The following is a 20,136-nucleotide window of genomic DNA, read 5'->3' on the forward strand; positions in this document are numbered from 1 at the left end:
AGACCTCACCTTATTATCGCCGATGATAAGACTACAGCTTTATTATCGCCGATGATAATACTACAGCTTATTGTCGCCGATGATAAGGACTCTAAGTTATTATCGCCGATAATAAGACAGCGCTTATTTTCCTAGGATATAATTAAGACAGCGCTTAAATTATGTCCTCGGGCGCGTATATAGTTCTATTAGCTTTTATTATTAATAATAATGTTAGCTAGCCAAGTCATGGCTGCTTCAGTGAATCATGGCATCATCAGTGACCAGCTGCAGTATGGAGTTGAACAAGGTCGTAGGCAGACACCAGCTGATCTAGTCAAAAATGATTATTTCGAGGGGCAAATTTTTCGAGGTTGAGCATTGTTGCTAAAAACTTTTTTCACGGATTTGCAAACACTCCCAAAATGTATTAGCTATATGGAAGTCTAGAATAAACTTCTCGCTGATAACTACCCCCATGCAAAACCGCGAAAACTACTGATTTTCCCCTCAAAGTATTTGGTACAATACCTAACACATGCATCATATGCAACTATCCAAAATCATCAATGTTTATTATTATTTTTATTTATTATTGTTAGCACTTTACAGTGACCAGCACTGAAGGTCTGACAGCAACATGTGCTGCAGCCTTAGGATTACCTAACCTAATTTCAGGGACTTATACCTAATGACTTGACAACTGGTGTACTGACAGTCAAAGAGCATTCATGTCCCAAGCATAGTCATCATCAGCTAAAATGGCATTGAACTCTTCCCAGAAGACAGAAAAATTATTGAGAGAGGTATGTGATATGGTATTAATTTACAAAATGTTACTATATAGCTTTGTATGTTGTAGCGGAAGACAAACGTTTGGAGTTTGTGAACCAAATTTGTCCAGTGACACCTCCAATTCTGACTGCTCATGTGATACGATGAAAAGAAGTGTTTCGAGATACCATGGAACTTTTGAGCAAAGATAAAGTGTTTAAAGAGTTTCCTCTCAAAATTCAATTTGCAAATGAGCAGGCAATAGACTGTGGTGGAGTGTGTCATGATATGTTTTCTGCATTTGCTTATTTCCACTTTTTTTAAGGATCAAACCTGCTTATTCCATGTCTGCATGCAAATGGCTAGCATTGGCTGTGGAGTCCCTTCTAATGAGAAGCAGTTTTGGGATAGTTTCACTGTTGAGGAACTATATTCTCTGTATGATTCACTTAGTGCGACTCCAGAAAAGGTTTTGGCTATACTAGATGAACCCATTGAGGAGAATTCTACCCAAGCAACTGTTTTTGGCTATTTAGAGCTTTATGTTGGGAACATGAAGAATGAAGAGGCTAGGTGTTTCTTGAGGTATACCACAGGGAGTTTAGTGTTGATTGGTCAACATACAACTGTTGGCTTTAACAGCTTATCAGGATTCGCCTGGCGACCTACTGCCCATACATGTGGGTGTGAATTGGAACTGCCTTCAACCTATCTCAGCTATCTTGAGTTTGAGAAAGAGTTCAATGCCATCAGTTTTAGCTGATCGATAACTGTGCTTGGGACATGAATGCTTGTTGACTGTCAGTACACCAGTTGTAGCCAGGACGCTGTGTATATTACTTTAATGATTTTTGCATGTGTGTCATGTAGCTACCATTTATAACATGATCTGTTAATAAACATTGATGATTTCGATAGTTGCGTATGATGCATGTGTTAGGTATTGTACCAAATACTTTGAGGGGAAAATCAGTAGTTTTCGCGGTTTTGCATGGGGGTAGTTATCAGCGAGAAGTTTATTCTAGACCTCCATATAGCTAATACATTTTGGGAGTGTTTGCAAATCCGTGAAAAAAGTTTTTAGCAACAATGCTCAACCTCGAAAAATTTGCCCCTCGAAATAATCATTTTTGACTAGATCAGCTGGTGTCTGCCTACGACCTTGTTCAACTCCATACTGCAGCTGGTCACTGATGATGCCATGATTCACTGAAGCAGCCATGACTTGGCTAGCTAACATTATTATTAATAATAAAAGCTAATAGAACTATATACGCGCCCGAGGACATAATTTAAGCGCTGTCTTAATTATATCCTAGGAAAATAATCGCTGTCTTATTATCGGCGATAATAAGTTAGAGTCCTTATCATCGGCGACAATAAGCTGTAGTCTTATCATCGGCGATAATAAAGCTGTAGTCTTATCATCGGCGATAATAAGGTGAGGTCTTATTATCGGCGATAATAAGTGTTATTATCGGCGATAATAAGGATGGTGTTTTATTATCGGCGATAATAAGGTAGCTGGAGTCAGGTATATTTTTGTTACAAACGGCGTTCCATACGGGCGGGCCGTTATTATTCATTATTTACCAAAGCACAACACGCATCCCAAACATGAAGATTTCTGCCAAGAAGCAGTGAGATCTACATTCATTACTCTTGCATTAAGTAGCTAAAGTACGTTACTAGAATATTCAGCTTTTTCTGTAACTCCTAAACAAGTGATTTTTCCATTAGAGTATAGCTGATTGCTCTATTAGAATAAAACTGACTGCTCTATTAGTAAGCATTTCAGTATCCGAGATTTTTTAATTAAAAATTTCTCCGTATATTCCCCCAATAGAACCCTGGCACAAAATGACCGTTTTTGACAACTCGTGTTTAACTTGGGATTGCTCCGTCGTCCGAGCTCCAATGAAGATGAAAATCGCTGTGGGGTTTGTCTACATGCTGATCATAATGAAAATCTTAGTTGTATCGTGCGCGTTACATATAAGTAAGTTTTGTGTTGTTTTGTAGTCTTTTCAAGCCTTGTAATGTATGTAGAATACTTTAAAACTTTAAAAACGTACTGACGGGTGGAAGGTAGTCACTGGTGCTTACTTTAAAGTGCGTAGTTACTTCACTCTGGTTAGCGATTTTCAGCTCCAGAGCAATTTTCTTATGGCTGTGTCATCAGCTCAAAGTATAAACCCGGACCACTTCAAAGTCAGCATAACAATGCCGTAATTGAAACCACAACTCCACCTTAGGTATTGTTGCATCATGGTGGCACTTCCACTTTAGTTGTTTACCTTTATGAGTTGGTAACTTGATGTTTTTACCAACTTGAGATAGCCACTTGCCTATGGGTATACACCATTGGCATTGTATTGAGAAGTGTGCAGTAGGAGAAACATATTTGCTCACCACAAAGCATACAAAGATCGCTGAGATCCAAGAAGACCTGAAGTTACTCTCATTACATGTATATACAAACTTGCAGCTAGAAGCAACTGCAGTTTCAAGATAGTCCAGATTGCTAGATGGCTTCCTGATTCAATTGTGCCATTTTCCCCTGTAAAAATGTATGGGGAGCCCCGGAGAAAAAATGTACCTTTTTTCAGTTTTTAAGCACTGTGCATGCCAAAGTAGCTAATTCCAACCCAACAAACTATATATTTCTGAGATTGGCAATCAATACTCTATCTATTGAGCATATAAAAAGCCCGTTTTTCCAAAATTTAAAAATTGGTCTGGAATGCCTACTATTAGAGTATTCGATGTGAAATATCAATAATGAAATTCCATGCAGGTGTATCAAAAGCATGCATGCAGGCGATGACGCGAAACTAGTTTGTTTTCGTGTACACGTTGTAAACAATGTGTTGTGTTGTTATATCACCTGGTTCACTTTAAATGCCAATAGCTCGATATCCACATAGAAAGTACCGTGCATGATGGAAACAAGGCCATTAATTTTTTAATTATCATCGTTTTACACCAATAAGCAATGACGAAACGTAATGCCTTGCCGTTCAATGCACATTTTCGAAGTACAGAAATAATCCTATGGTACTAACCCTACAAAAGAAGTGGTAAAATATCCACAGACAAAGTGTCACTGTGTATGCATAAAAGGGCAAATATGAATAAAGTATGACTTCTATTATGTGTCCGGAGATGACAAACTCTGCTGCTCCACTGATTACCAATAGTTCCCATTGGATGCTGTACATTTAACTTTGAAAAATTATCAACAATGTTGACCGCTAATTCTTGGCTGTCGTGTTATACATGTGACAGGTTAGCACAAACTGTGAATTGTTGATGTATATTTACGTCTGTTTATTTGTTACGTGTTATTGGCACGTGATGTCTCGAACATATTGGAGTACAAGCCGAGTCTGAAGTTATTGACCATCAACAGGAGGACCGGCTGAGAATAATGTCTAGCTGGAAATAAGTTTCAGCATTTGTCCTGCTTTACTTTAGGATACTAAACTCAACGATTTTCACTTAGGTTCCCTGGGCTACCTCGTACAGGCTCTGCCTTCTGTGCAAACTCTCCAGTCCCCAACTAGTAGACTTGATAATGTAAATAAAAATAGTAAGTATTGCCAACTAAGGGGCTTGGAGTGTGGAGCAGGGGCGTAGCTAGCCAGAAGGTGATGGAGGGGCAGGCATACCCCACGAAACACTCAAAATCATTCATGATTGCAAAAAAGGCTAATGACCCAATGGTGGGCTAGCCAACATACGGTGTTGTATTATTACAGCTTACACAACTAGCTATGTAACCACTTCAGTACTGACTGCTTCCAATCGAGGTAGCTATATTCGTCGAGCATCATCGCACGTGCCACAACTGTACTCCAACAAATTCATCCACAGTCCGGTAGAGCTAATACTTTAGTGCAAATACAGGTTACTTTACGTTAGCCACAGCCTGTGCTGCAGTCCTAGCACACTGCTGACAGGATGACGTATTCACTAACTTCACTCGGCGAAATTGAAATGCCATGTATTGCACGAAATCCCACCTGTCTTGCTAGCAGAACTTGTAAGCTTGACTGATCCACCTGACTGACTGACTGACAAAGTAAAAACAGACTGCACTGCCGTACGTACAAAGGTCCAGTGGGATCGACTCGATAAAATAAACTTGGTACATTTATTTAGCTAACACTTTATCACCTCGTAGGCAGTAGGTTCGTAACGTCATCTGGTCTCCTTTGTCACTTGTGACTCCTGCCGCGGAGAAGCGGGTCACTCTTTTTAGATTCAAAAATGTTCTATCACACGAGTAATCTAGGCTAAATATAGAAGTATGTCTCTAATATTTTCGTTCGATGGATTCACGAATGAGTTGAATGTTGTGTGTGCGCATTCACTAGCAACCCCTGGTGATACTGCGTAGTAGTGTACATAATTTACAGTCATTTGCAATTGCGTGTCAGTTTAATAGTGGTAAACTTGTGACGAAGGTTTTAAAAAATCATTTAGTGATGGGGGAGCAAATGCCCCCCCTTGCCCCCCCTTAGCTACGCCTCTGGTGTGGAGGGCTTCCGTGTGCTAGGCAATTGAAGTTGGCTGTCAGTATGCTGTCTGAAAGTGAAGTTTTACAATAGGTTTATAGTTTCTATAAGCTGCATAAACAGCAGTGTGTAGGTTTTAGCTAGGTAGATGCACAAACAGCACCTTTTTATATTACTACATAAGGGCACATTTTGTGTATGCATCATTTTCATCCAAATATGGTCTAGTGGAAGTACCCAGGCCTTCCCTCAAGACCTTCCACTTTAAATCTGAACCCCCTTCAAAAAAATCCTGGCTACACTCCTGCAATATTGAATGACTGTATGTATCACAATAGAATACAATAGCTATTGTGCATGTAGTTTCTGTACCATTTATGTTCACCTTCTTTGATACAGAGTGCGCAATAGGAGGAATAGACTTGATAATTGTACTGGATTCTTTTATCAATATAAAATCTAAAGGATTCAACTTGATAAAGGGCTTTGTAAAACAAAAAAGCAGAAGATTGGTTATTGGTCCAGACAACAGCTTGGTTGGAGTGATAATATTCAGTAATGATTCATGAATTGCTTTTGATGTGGCAGATAATGCCAATGACACTGAATTGATATCAGCAATAGATCGTTTACGTTACCTCAGACTGAAAGGAATCAACACACTCTCTGCATTATAGCTTCTACAAGAGGAATTGGGTCTTAGAGCTGGAGGTTCTCATGTTGCCATTGTCGTAGCTGATGGTAGGTCTACTGACAGTGATGCTGTGCTAGAGACCTTCATGCACACAACCTATATCAATTTTTCTGCAGGAGTTGGAGTTTGTGTTAATAAATCTGAACTAGAACTAATTGCAAGTGAACGGTCACTTTCATTCACTATTGGCAATTTTGATTTTGCAGCAATTCAAGAGCTACAGGATCGTATTTCTAAAGAGCTGTGTGTAAGACAATGTAAGTTAATGCATGACCTTTAAGCTTTTATTCATAACATGATAATCAAAGATGCTATGTGGGTACCACAGTAGTAAGATCCATTAACCCTGTATGGTAAACATGCTTGCTATCATCTGTAAAATCGTGAAATTATAACTTTTATTCAAATTCAAATAGTCTAGTGTACATGTATTGTGGTATTCTTTGTACTAACTACAGTGTATTAGTTTGTGTGTATCCACACTTGTAGCCTGCAATATTACTGACTGCCCCAAAGGATCACAGTGTAAAATACATGAGCAAACCAGTGAGTCATCATGTGATCTTGACAATGGAGGATGTTCCGAAAATCAAACATGTTCACTAAAGAATGTAACATGTACAAGAGCCCCTTGTCCACCAGTTGTGGAGTGTTTGAGTAAGTGAATTACAACATACCTTTGCAAGGATTAGGACAACAATATGGAGCTTAGAAATGGATTTACTAGATACTAAATTTAGTATAAATTTAATGAAGTTAATTGCAAAAATTCTCATGATAAATATTGGCTTGTAAGAGAATTACTTTTCCTCCTATAGTGTGTTGAATTAACTGACTGATAATCCCTACATAGCTACTATAATGTAAACTTTCTTGCTTGTACATGTTGTACTTTGGGAGGATTGGATTTGATCTTTGTATTGGATGTCTCTATAAGCATAAAATCAGATAGATTCCAGTTAATCAGAGACTTTGTTGCAAAAATAAGTGGAAGACTAGATGTTGGTCCTGAACACAATTTGGCTGGAGTGATATCATTTGGTGATAATGCTCTGATACATTTTGATCTGCAGGATAACCTTAATAAAACTGATTTATTGTCAGCAATAGCAAAAATACCTTATCTACGATTGAAAGGAACTAACACACACACTGCATGCATTGAATCTTCTCCGAGAGGGAGCACGAGATGGTCAATTAGGTCTAAGAGATGGATTTCCTCATTTTGTTATTGTTGTAACTGATGGCAAATCTACTAGACCAAGGGCTCAGCTAGAGCTGCTTGAGAGCTTCATGCAGAAAATATATACCTGGGATTGGTAGTGATGCTGACATTGATGAACTGGGTCTTATAGCCAGTGATCCATCTCTTGCATTTTCAATAGAGAACTTTGATTTAACAGCAATTGAAGAGCTTGAGCAGCGCATTTCTAATCAGTTGTGTAATAGATCATGTGAGTACATAATTATATAATACATTATTGGCTTGTCCACATGGTTTGGGGTAGTACATCTTGCTTATATATTACATACATCAGTCATAATGAGGAAGTATCTGTTATTCATTTCAGTCACTCTTTAAGATTTAAAATATTGTAACATCTTGCTATTTCTCATATATTTTAACCATACTGTTAGTTACTGATGTGTACTATATTTTTAATTTGTGAAACTCAAGTCAGCTGTTCTCTCCTTGTGCCACACCACAACTGATCATATTGTATAAGTGTATGTTATATACATTGTGTAAAGATTGGTTGTACATACAAAACAAACTTTTAATGTTTGAATATCATTTGTCTACAGCATGTCCTCTTACTAACTGCACTAAAAGATCAAAGTGTGAGATTGATGAGCAAACTGGTGAAGCATATTGTAGAAGAAGTTGTGACATTGAGAATGGAGGATGTGAACATCGATTGTGTATTACTGAAGAAAGATCCTGTGTGCAAGAACAATGTGAACGGTGACGTGATGCAAGAATATATTGTTCAGGTTTGCTTGATACATACTGTAACAACATGCTGATCTCATTGCACATTCTAAAAATTGTTATATGTCGATGGTGGGTTGAGGACCAATGCTTGTAAACATTAATACAACGAACTTAGCTGCCTGGTGCTTATGGGTTACCGACATACGCAATTTTCAGGTTTAAAAAATTGTCTCCTTGTAAGAACCAAGATTGTATATGTCTTTCACATCAACGTGTAGTGATATATACAATACACATGACTGGTGCCTCTAGTGGTACTAAGTGATATTTAAATCAGTGAGTATACATTCAATTTAAATTAACATGCTTTACCAGGTAATCATGTTTTGCAGATTGTCAAATTAAAGGAATAGATCTGGTCTTTGTGTTGGATGCCTCTGGAAGTGTAACCACAAACTTCAACCTTATAAAAAGATTTGCTGAAGAAGTTGTTTTAAGGCTGAATTTTAGTAGAGGGTTGGATTAATAGTATACAGTGACACAGCAGATGTTGTATTCGATACACTTGAACACAACACAAGTTAGAGTATTCAATCGAAAAGGAGGTACCAACACAGCTGCTGCACTACGTCTCCTAGTATCCAGTTATCAAGAAGGCAAAATTAAATTAAGAGATGGACACACACATGTTGCTATTGTCGTGACTGATGGCAAATGCTCATATCACTAGAAGAGATGCTGCAGCTCTTCATGCGGAGAACATATACGAAGAGGTTTATGCTGTGGGAGTGGGCAATGCAAATGTCGAAGAGCTACAAGTTATTGCTAGTGATCCATCACATGTACTCTTTGACAGAAACTTTGATGAATTAACTATTGATCAACTACAACACAATATAACTCATCGTCTATGTGGTAAGTAATAGTTTAGTACACCATATACAGGTTTAGCAAAAGCAGTTTACAAGTGTTCTTATCAATTGATTGATACCGTATAATAATATAAAGCACCATATTTTGATTGGTTGATAGCTGTGTTTCTAATGTCTATTGAATATAACCTTGTCCACCTCAGTATATAATTGCTTCTAAGGCTTATTAATAATTGGGATTATGACATGGCAATGATTTTTGGGACAGTTACACATGGGCAATTCTTCCTCACTTTCTTCCCCAAAACTTCCACTATAACAAACTGTAAATTGATAAATACCATATTTCTTTGTGCAAACAACAATTAGACTCTCACTGGAAACATGAGTTAGGATATGCATATGGATACTAACAAAGACCAAATGCATAAACTTATTTTTGTATATTTATCTTGTATAACTATTATGTGTATATGTATATGTTATACTACAGATATCATGGTATTCGAAATATATATCAAATGATATACAAACTTAGAAAAGATGTTATAGTGCGAGGCGAAGTATTATGTTAATACAACATCTTGTTTCCCACTTGGAAGCAGTAACAGCAATTTCTCATGTTTTTACACCATTATTAGTACTGGTAAGTAGTTCCTTGTGATTAGCATGCTGAAGGAGTATGAGTATGCACATGTGTTGCAGCCTGCAATCTTCTTGAAAATTGGTCCAACATTCCATAGCAACTGTTGCTGGGCAACAAAATTTAAACCTGACCTAGTTATATACCTTTTGGTGGTTGCTTAGCAACCATTGCTATAGTGGCACAATCATTTTTAGAATTAGTAGTGGTTGAACAGTGTTGTTGCTAGGTAACATGTATTGGTTACTATGGTACCACTAGTTGTCAAGTCGGACATGCCTAACTGGTAAAACAACTAAACACTATCAAGAATTATTAGCTAATCAGATGTGTATATCAAATGCACAAGTGATATACTGATTCTATTGGCTAGCTTGCTGTAGTATATCAAAAATATACCACAAGCTGCTATTGGAGTTTTTGTACAGGACACGATACTGATGTTGTATTAGTACTAGTAATAGCACGGGTAGCAGTGAAATTTGGGATAAATATCACGAGTGTTGTATTGGAAATTTACCATTTCCAATACAACAAGAGTGGTATTTATCCCAAATTTCACTGCTACCCATGCTATTCTCAGTTAATACCATACTCGCTGCATATACGCATGCTGTGCATTAGCATTGCTAATATACGCATGCTGTGCATTAGCATTGCTATGTACGCAATTTGTCACTATGTACTAAACATGCGTCGACACTAATTGGCGCTACATTGTTAACATAAATTCTAGCCAATGAAATTACAATTACAACTTTTTCACTGCTGTCAGTGAAATACGGGATAAATTTCACTGCTACTATTGAGACTTTTGTATGGGCAGTGAAACAGGTATGGTATTAATATATATATATATATCCTATTGTAATAATAACAACATCATGAAGAACAACAATAATAATATTAATTTCTGGTTGTTAAAATTTATATGGTATGAATTTTCTTTTATGTATATTTTACATTATAGGTGGTGACGTTGTGGAAAAAGTATGTTCCAGTGTAATTGCATGTGTATTTTGTGTGTAGTTAAGTGCATGCATGTCAGTCTATCCAGCTGTTTAAAGTATGTATAAACTGGGGAAGCAGTCTACCAAGCTATGTTGATAAGTATCTGGTTTTCTCATATAACAAGTGAGATTCAGATTGGACTTCCAGTCCACTCACCTTCACTCACTAGATATAGCACCCAGGGTTTGGAGTGACCGTGTGTGTGCTTGTGTGTGTGTGTGTGTGTGCAGTGTTGAGAAAGTTACTTTGTAAAAGTAACTAGTTACATATTACTTGCAACTGAACTATTTAGTTACAGTTACATATTACCCATAAAATAAAGTAACTGTAATAATATTACATATTATATTACTTTGTGTCCACAGCCTTAAGCTGTCACATGTGAAACTACCACTTTATCATGTGACATGATTGCGTTGTTGGACAATGTGCAAATCTTGGTTATAAGTAAGAAGCTGGTGAATAAGCTTCATTCAGTAGGATATTACTTAGTTATCACAAAAGTAATAATATTACGTAATGCGTTACTTATGTTACACGTTACTCCCAACACTGTGTGTGTGTGCGCGTGCGTGTGTGTGTGTGTGTGTGTGTGTGTGTGTGTGTGTGTGTGTGTGTGTGTGTGTGTAGTGTATGTGACTATGTGTGTAGTGTGTGCGTGTGTAGTGTGTGTGTGTGTGTGCGTGCGTGCGTGTGTGTGTGTAGTGTGTTGTGTGTGTGTAGTGTGTGTGTGTGTGTGTGTGTGTGTGTGCATGTGTGTAGTGTACGTGTGTGTGTGTGTGTGTGTGTGTGTGTACAGTATAATTATATCCAGAACTGTACATCAGTGTTCGTGCAGTAATGATTAACCTGTTACTTTAAAGCAACCTGCACTAATTGGAGTGCAGTGATGCAGGTGTATGATTCCTTATGCTTGATACATTTTATTGTCTTCTCAATATAGTTTGCAGATTTATGGGATATGAGTACCGTGAAGGAGAGACAATTAGTACTACACTTTTCACTTGCCTAAATGGTGATTTTAGCTGCATAAACCAAAGTTGCGTACTCAATGGCACAATGTGCGCAGCATATGGTGATCCTCACTATGTCACATATGACAGACGTCGATATGATTTCATGGGTACTTGTGAGTATTTTCTCTCTGCACCATGTGACCGTAATGACTTCATAATTACTGGTATTAATAAACCTGTAACCAGAAATCCATTTGCAGATGCAGTGAGAATAGTTATTCCTAAACAGAGTTTAGAAATCTTATTAACAGGAAATAGATGTGTAAGTGGAGAGATCTACATTACTACAGCCGTATGATGGAGATGGGGTGGTGTACGACACTAATGGTATGCAAGTGTTCAGGACAGGTGGACAGCCATATGTGCTACATACACTTGAAGACAGTTTCCCAGTGGGATGGAAGACGTAAAGTGAAAGTCACTGTATCTGATCAATGGCAAGGATATATTGTTGTGTGGACTATGTGGAAACTACAATGGAGATGAAGCAGATGACTTTAAAACTCCCAAAGGGTCTTTGATAAATTCTGAAAGGGACTTTGGAGACAGCTGGGAATTTACCAAAATGACTGAAGATTGTGGAGTGCCTCCACCACCTCCAAATTGTTCTACTGATTTGCTAGGAGAAGCAACAGAACGCTGCAGAGGAGTGCTTGCTGGTAGTATCTTTCAACTATGCAGTAGTGTAGTACATAGATCCTACACACTTTGTTTAAGTTTGTATGTATGAGTTTTGCATAGGAACCCACCAATTATGCCGGCATAATAATGAGCATAATAGGTGCCAGAAAGCATTGTCGAGCATAATGCTAGCATAATAGGTAGAACACTTGTGCATTACCATAAATTCTTGCTTATCAAAATACATATCAGAGAAAAGATCGAGATACTCTAATAGAACAATCAGTCAGCTGACTGTTCTATTAGAGTGTATCGATCTTTTCTGTGACATGCATTTTGACAAGCAAGGATTTAGAGTCTGTGCTTCAGCAGCTTACTGTTTTCCCATAAAGTGCAAATTTACTAGAAAAACATGGGAATTGAGGTATAAATATTGAGCATAATTTGAGCATAATAGGTAAATATTGAGCATTAATTTAAGCATAATAGGAAAAATTTGAGTAGTGCAGCATAGCATAATAGGTAAAATAATGAGCATAATCGGTGGGTCCCTATTTTTGCTACTGTGCTGAAGAGGACAGAGAAGAGTGCTTTTGTAGGGTTGTACATGGTTATGCAGATCAGTGTGCATCCAAAGGCATCCCTGTTCCTTCTGCACTAATTGCTGATATTTGCCGTAAGTTTAGTGCAGTACGAAAGTTAAGTATGTAATTGTTTTATACATGTAGCGCCTGACTGTCCTAATGGTAAGATATATCAACAGTGTGGACCAACATGTCTTCAAACATGTGATTTTGTCAACTCCATTGAGCCACGAGTGTGTGGCTTGCCATGCATTTCAGATTGTTTCTGTCCATATGGACAAGTCGAGATAGATGGAAAGTGTACGGATCCAGCTAATTGTACAGGTATTATATAAGCACACGTTTATACTAAATAGTAATACATGTTTCAGTACCAGTATATCTATGGAAATTAGTGTATCTCTGTATTTATGTGGTTAAAATTACAAAAGTAAAATAGTAAAGTAATGCTCATAGCTATTTACAACAGACCAACTAGCAAGATTGCCATCCATTTCCTTGTTTGATCTGACACTTGTCAGGTAAGGAGTGTAGGCTGTGGTTCTCACCTACATAGTTATTCTAGTTGACATAATAACATTCTGTTGCTAAAAGATTTACGAACCAGGTGGGGCCACTGTACACCATAGTGTAAACAGTATACACCATAGTGTAAACAAGTATTTTGAGGCAAATAGTGTTGTTGGCTGATTGGCTGGCAGGGATGTCAGATCTACCATAAAACTGGTCTGATATTTTTCAGATCTGGCTTGATATTTGTCAGATCAACACTGAAAAATTATAATCACCCCTGCGCAGCAAGTAAAAGTACCGTCAATCTGAATATCACATGGGAAATTAAAGTTTTCATATCCTAAATTCCTAGCTAAGATAGTATAGTCTTTAATATGCATCCGCACATCAGATTGTGTTTGTCGTCATTCCTGAAATACAATTAATACGTGCCGGTTACACCTCATGACACCTTGTAATTGTGATAACTTGTGTCTATATTTGTTAGTGGCAGTTCTAGAGCTGACATACAGGGTAAGCAGCAAAATTTCCAGTAGAGTATTATGTATGCAAATTAATACAACAGAACTTTAAAATACCTAGAGGGTGCAACCTCGAAATCTATAAGATTTTTACAATATTTAAATTAGTACCTCTGTCACTTTTTTGGAATCGCCTATGATCAATGCATAAAATGATAATGGACACATGCACCAGTCATAATCATAGTATTTATATATGTTTTGTATGTTGGATATGTGTATGTACTTATGTATTACAAATAATATTATGATTTTTTCATCTTCAATAGAATGCAGATTTAATGGCCAGGTTTACAAAGAGGGTGGTATGATAAGGCCAAACAGTAGTACACACTGCACTTGCCAAGGAAATAGCTTTCATTGTGAAAAATGAAACTATACTCGATGGTTCAACTTGTGCAATAGAAGGTGATCCTCACTATGTGACATATGACCAACGTCGATATTCTTTTATGGGAACTTGTGAATATGTCCTCTCTCGACCATGCAGTAGTAATGATTTTATCATTGTGGGTCAGGATGCTCAATTAAGTCATAATCCATTAGCTTCAGTAACAGAAGCAGTGAGAGTCATTGTTAAAGATGGAACAAAGATCTTCCTTACAAGTGGTGGTGGTGGACAGGTACTGTAACTATCAACGGTGACTTACAGCCAAATGTTGGAGATGGGGTGGTGTACAGATCTGCCTCTAATGATGTGCAAGTGTTTAGAACAGGTTGACATCCATAAGTGTTCCTTACACTCAAAGGGAGTTCCCCGTGGGAATATATTGGAATGGGAATCATCGTGTACACATTTACTGTATCTAAGGAGTGGCAAGGATTGCTGTGTGGACAATGTGGCAACTACAATGGAAATGGAGGAGATGATTGTATACTTCATAATGGCTCATTGACAAATTCTGAAGACATCTTCGGAAACAGCTGGAAGCATGCTAAAACAACTGAAGATGGTGGAGTGAGTACCCACACAATGAATAGATTGCCCTGCTGATGTACTAGAAGCATCACTACAACATTGCAGAGTGCTTACTAGTAGAACCTTTCAACCATGTGGTAGTGTAGTAGATCCCACACACTTTGTTAAATCTTGTATATTTGACTATAGCAATTGTGCCGAAGAAGACAGAGAGAGTTGCTTCTGTGGGGCTGCACAACGCTATGCAGCACAGTGCGCATCAGAATTCTTCTTAATTCCTAATGAACAAATTACTCAAATTTGCCGTAAGTTAAGCATAGTATAAAATACAGTACATAATAGTTTGCTTTATGTAGCACCTGAATGCCCAGCTGGTTTTGTATATCAGCAGTGTGGATCTACGTGTCCTCAAACATGTGAATTCTATAATTCCATTGAGCCACAAATCTGTAGTGCAGCCTGTGTTGATAGATGTTTCTACCCATTTGGACAAGTTGTGATAGATGGAAACTGTACAGAGCCAGAGAATTTCCCAGGTACACACTCTAAATAGGCAAAATAGCATTAATACATACATACAACAACTTTCTGTGGAAATGGGTGTGTCTCTACAACTTACAGTATGTACTTGCAATACAAATACAAAATTGTTGGAAAATCGCCCTTGTGGGCACATTGTTGATTAGAGAAAAATGTGTTTTAATATTTTAAAGCATTGTTACTCACTAACCTTGGTAGCTACACGTATGGATTTTTGACCAAAGATAGAGCAATTCACTACCTTTAAGAGCACCTAGTGGCCAAGGTAATCCTCATAGAGTTTTCTGCCATTTTAGATGGGTTTTTCACCAGCGTTGCTGTATCACAAGTCCTCAAAAAGGGGCGGAGGGTGGGGGTGGCGGGGTGAGCAAGAGATAGACTACAAAATGGATGAGGATGGTAATTGAAGACACCAGACCATAAAACAGCCCGTCAGAGGCAGGAAATAGACTAAACTCTCACAAAACAGACATACATCACACATTCAACTCCCTGCTTGTCTGTCCAGAGTGTATGAACCTCCCAAAGCACTTCCCTGTTGTTCACAGACCTGTACAGACATCTGGCATGGTTGTACAGGCTGCCAGAATACAGTCTACCAAAAGCAGATCTAGACCAGACAAGTTGAAGGCAAGTTTGACACGGAAATTGGTAGCCTGATATGCAGCAACTTCATGCTGGTGTTATCTCATTTAGGGCTTTTGCACACATATGGTTGATTTTGCTAAATCCAGTCACAATTAAAGAAGTATATCGTAACCGTTTTTTGTCATCAAGCATCATTGTGTTATCAAAATTGTCTAACAGTTTTGATTGCTGGAGTTGTAATGATTTAAGTATTACAAATGTAACATTACCACTTGAAGAGAGAAATGGATTTAGTACAAGATACTAGATGTACGTTGCTTCACTTCTTACAGAACAGGTAGTTCAGGAACACCTTATGATTACTCCAGCAACTGACAGTCATTGGTAGACCTAAGATTTGAAAAGAAAATGTTGCTGGAACACAATTAGCTGATCACTACATACCAGGGAGAGATGTTACCGTACTTCCTAGGCAATTTAGAAGCTTTGGAGTTGCATTTAGCAGAATAATTTAATTTGATTTAATCAACTAAGCTGTATATTAAAGTGCAAGATTGAAAAAGAGAAGGAGCATTAATGCTGCTACTCTCTCAAACAACCATTTGTATTCAAAAATTGCAAGTGACCGGCTACCTTTTTTCTGTTAAGGTGTGTATCTAGATATAACACAAAAACAAGCATTGCACACAGTACAGTATTGTACAAGGTTGTGTTCCATGAAGCCCATATATACATGCAGTTAATTTATTAATAATACATCATGTAAATGATACATACTATAATGTAATGCCATTTATATTTAATTTCTTATAGAATGCACAATAAAAGGATTTGATTTAGTTATGGTACTGGATGGATCAAGAAGTGTGCATAGAGGTGAAACAGTGGCTGCAATAAAACAATTTACCAGAAATGTAGTTGATGCATTGGAAATTGGTATACAAAGGACTTTGGTTGGAATACTATTTTTTGCTAGAGATGCTAGTTTTAGTATCACTTTAGACCAATACACTACTAAAGATTCCTTGTTGCAAGCAATAGATAGCATATAGACTACCCTAATCAGAAAGGCACTAGATTTGTGTCAGTATTACATTCAACTTCTTAACGCTACTGCAAATAATCAATCATTGGGTTTCAGACTTTAAAAATGTTGGAATAATAGTGACTGATGGTAGATCAAAAATGAACCTAAAGATTTGAAAGAAACAGCCAAAATATTTCATAATAATGGTGTTTATGACCTCCTTTTTGCTATTGGAGTTTCGGATTGAGCTGTACAAGATGAGTTAGAAATTATCACTGATGATGAGGATACTGCCATTCTTATTGGCAACATTGATGATGAAAGATCATGAAACTTTTGATGATCTTGAGCAAACACTTATTCAGCAATTGTGTGAAGAACAAAGTAAGTTTAACCATTACTATTAGAGCTACACTGATTATTGGATTCATGGTTTAAGTACTATTCAGATTTAATTTCAGTGTTAACCATACATTTTGATTCTTATAATATTTTAACTTAATTTTGGCATTCCAAGCCATCAGGCTTCATTATGATTTTTCAGACAGCAATTTATATATTTCCTGTTCATATATCTCAAATAATCATTTACAGATGAGGCTACTGATAAGAAGCGTGATATTCCTCATTTTACAAGTATAAGTATATGGTATTCAAACATTATTTTAGTGATTAAAATGTTTGCTGTGTTCATATGACTCTGAATGCCCTTCATGATCAGATAACAAGATTTAAAAACTTTTGTGACATAGATATAAATTTGTGCTACATTAGGATTATATCATGTGAAAACATTAGTCAACATCACACACATGCACATTTTGTACACCATGTTTACTACTGATAAAGAAATGTTAGTTCACAAAAGATCATGACCGCTATTTAGTATATACAATTGTCAAAACATTTCCTGTCTAATCACATACTTGAAGGTGCTGGTTGTGTTCAGGAATTAGCCTAGAACAAATCGCAAACTAAATGTGGTTTGCATAGTCTCAGTACTTGCAATGAAGTTCATATTAGATCAAAGCAACACTTATTATGGACTCTTGATAATTGTATCAGTCAGCATATCCTCAACCAGTACAGTCCATGTACCTTCTAGAGTCATGTGTATGCTGTTGAAGTGTGAATGTGTTTACAAGGACAACTAGAACATTACTTACATTAGTGGAGAGCAACCATAATTATGCCCTTTGTGTTTTCTTGGTCCATGCACTTATTGAGGTAAAAAGTAATTGGATCAACACTTTAAATTACTTCTACTAGAAACATCTAAGCTATTTGAACTAGCTAGCCTCATGTGCAGTTATTCATGTAATAGCAAGACTTATAATTAGGGCTGGGCGGTATTGGAGTTTCGCTTCACGATATATCGTTGAGAAATATATCACGATATTACTATTTATCGCGGTTATTAAAGATGACTGCTATATTAGAGTAGCTGACTGCTTTATTAGGGTATCTCGATCCTAGCTGACTGTTCTATTAGAGTATCTCGATCTTTGTAAAAAAAAAAATTGACTAGCTAGTACTAGGTCCTTGTTTGCAGTAGTATCACGTGATTATTTGAGGTGTATTATAACAACCTTAAGGGCTTAATAAGCTGTCACAAACACTAATAATCGTAATAATATCGATATCGTGATATTATCGTTTCACCGAAATCTACGCGATACAGATATTGTTTCATTGCAATACCGCGGTATTACTATAATACCGAGAAACCGCCCAGCCCTACTTATAATATGTAGCTATAAATGCCTCAGTTGATGTAGCTAATCTCATTTTTGCTGTAAGGAGATATGTATGTTTGAAGTTGTGTTCTAAGTGCAAGGTCAAGTAAATCAAGGTAATAATGAACTTGTATCAGGGTTTTTGATAAGTGTTTCGACTCTGAGCCAAACTGGCCCAACCCAGACATCTACTGCTCTACCAGTTTTATAACACTAGCTCAAGTTTGAAGTGTATTATATAGTCACAAAGCTGAACTATAGAACTGAGCAAAATGGGTCAGAAGCCATGAGGTGTGTGGGTCATTTTGTGTTCACACTGGGCCAGTGGAGTGCCATATTGTCTTATCAAATACCCTGACTTGTATAATATGATGTATCCACCTATCATTCTATATTTCTATGTATTTAGGCTGACTCATTGCCTTAATAGATATTTCCCCACAGGCCTACAGCAACTTCCGAGTTAACTACATACATAGCTTTCCCCATGTCCTATTTTTAAATACATATTGCAATGACATTCCAGATAGTGAACAGTAAGATTTGCAAATTTTGAATCCTACTGTTCTCTTTAATGTCATTGTATAGAACTCTACCTTGTTTACTTCAACAGAATGTAAACGTTTGACAATCATACTAACACATAAGTTTAGAAAATTATGGCAGTTTAGTAGGCCTGCATCAAATATGCCAGCATAATAAAAGGCTGGAGTGCTATGCCAGCATATTAAATGCTAGCATATTGGGGTGGATATTTCAAACTATGGAGCTTAATTCCATGAAAATAGATCCCCAATAGAGCAGTCAGTGGAGACTGAAAACTGCAATGTATAGTTCATTAGATCGATACTCTCTAATAGAACAGTCACTTTGTAGTGAAATATTCTAATAGAGCATTCACTGATTAAAATGATCAAAGGTAATTGTAAGAAATGTTGTTAACCTAGGAACATATTGCAAGCATAATGGGAACACCTGAGGAGCATAATAGGTGAAAACTTAGGGAAATTCCTGAAAGCTTTTGAGCATATTTGACTCAGGCCTACAGTTTAGGTTGAGGGATCTAAGGATGCAGTTTAATTACACATCTTTTGGCTGTGTATTCAGTGGTGCAAGCAATACACTTTTCAATTCTTTGGAACAATACAAAAGTTTATGTGTATCAATTCTCCTAAGTAGTTATTTTTGACTGTTCTATTAGGGTATTTATAAACAAAAGACTGTACTAGAGACCATATCATAGCAAAGTGACTGTTTGGCACTTTTTTAGTGTACATATATTCATATGACGATGCAAATCATGTCTTGGTAGTCTCATTCATTGAACGTTTGTCATACATCCATGAGCTGAGGTGGTAAAAATGGTAAATATTATGTGAATTGCAGTGAGGATTCTGAAACTGTTGCTACATGTAAATAACTCACAGTAGTGCCGTGCACTTATTTGAAATAATACTACATGCATTTTGGCTGCACGACTCACCACCATGAGTCTTGATCACAGTAGCTCCTAATGCTTATTTCTTTGAGATGTGCACTCTTTATTTTCTTGGCCACATGGCTCACTACCATGAGTCTCATTTGACTGTTGAGAGTTACAATACCATACAACATGGTGTTTGTGGCATAACCTACTGAACTA

General features: G+C 37.1%; 2 protein-coding genes across 2 annotated transcripts; both read left to right on the plus strand.

Annotated features, from left to right (window-relative positions):
• The first annotated feature begins 6,583 nt into the window (after positions 1-6,583).
• Positions 6,584-8,429, plus strand: LOC136264957 (cartilage matrix protein-like). Its single transcript, XM_066059721.1, has 5 exons — positions 6,584-6,624; positions 6,821-7,159; positions 7,291-7,421; positions 7,774-7,911; positions 8,296-8,429. Exons 1-5 carry the CDS (start codon positions 6,584-6,586, stop codon positions 8,427-8,429), a joined length of 783 nt encoding a protein of 260 aa, XP_065915793.1.
• A 181-nt stretch (positions 8,430-8,610) lies between these two features.
• Positions 8,611-17,057, plus strand: LOC136264958 (von Willebrand factor-like). Its single transcript, XM_066059722.1, has 11 exons — positions 8,611-8,818; positions 11,373-11,650; positions 11,736-11,837; positions 11,888-12,104; positions 12,686-12,742; positions 12,795-12,974; positions 14,090-14,307; positions 14,496-14,556; positions 14,666-14,908; positions 14,960-15,139; positions 16,545-17,057. Exons 1-11 carry the CDS (start codon positions 8,611-8,613, stop codon positions 16,781-16,783), a joined length of 1,983 nt encoding a protein of 660 aa, XP_065915794.1. The 3' UTR covers positions 16,784-17,057.
• Positions 17,058-20,136: the final 3,079 nt, after the last annotated feature.

The sequence above is a fragment of the Dysidea avara genome, chromosome 8 (assembly GCF_963678975.1).
Source record: "Dysidea avara chromosome 8, odDysAvar1.4, whole genome shotgun sequence".
Taxonomy (NCBI): domain Eukaryota; kingdom Metazoa; phylum Porifera; class Demospongiae; order Dictyoceratida; family Dysideidae; genus Dysidea; species Dysidea avara.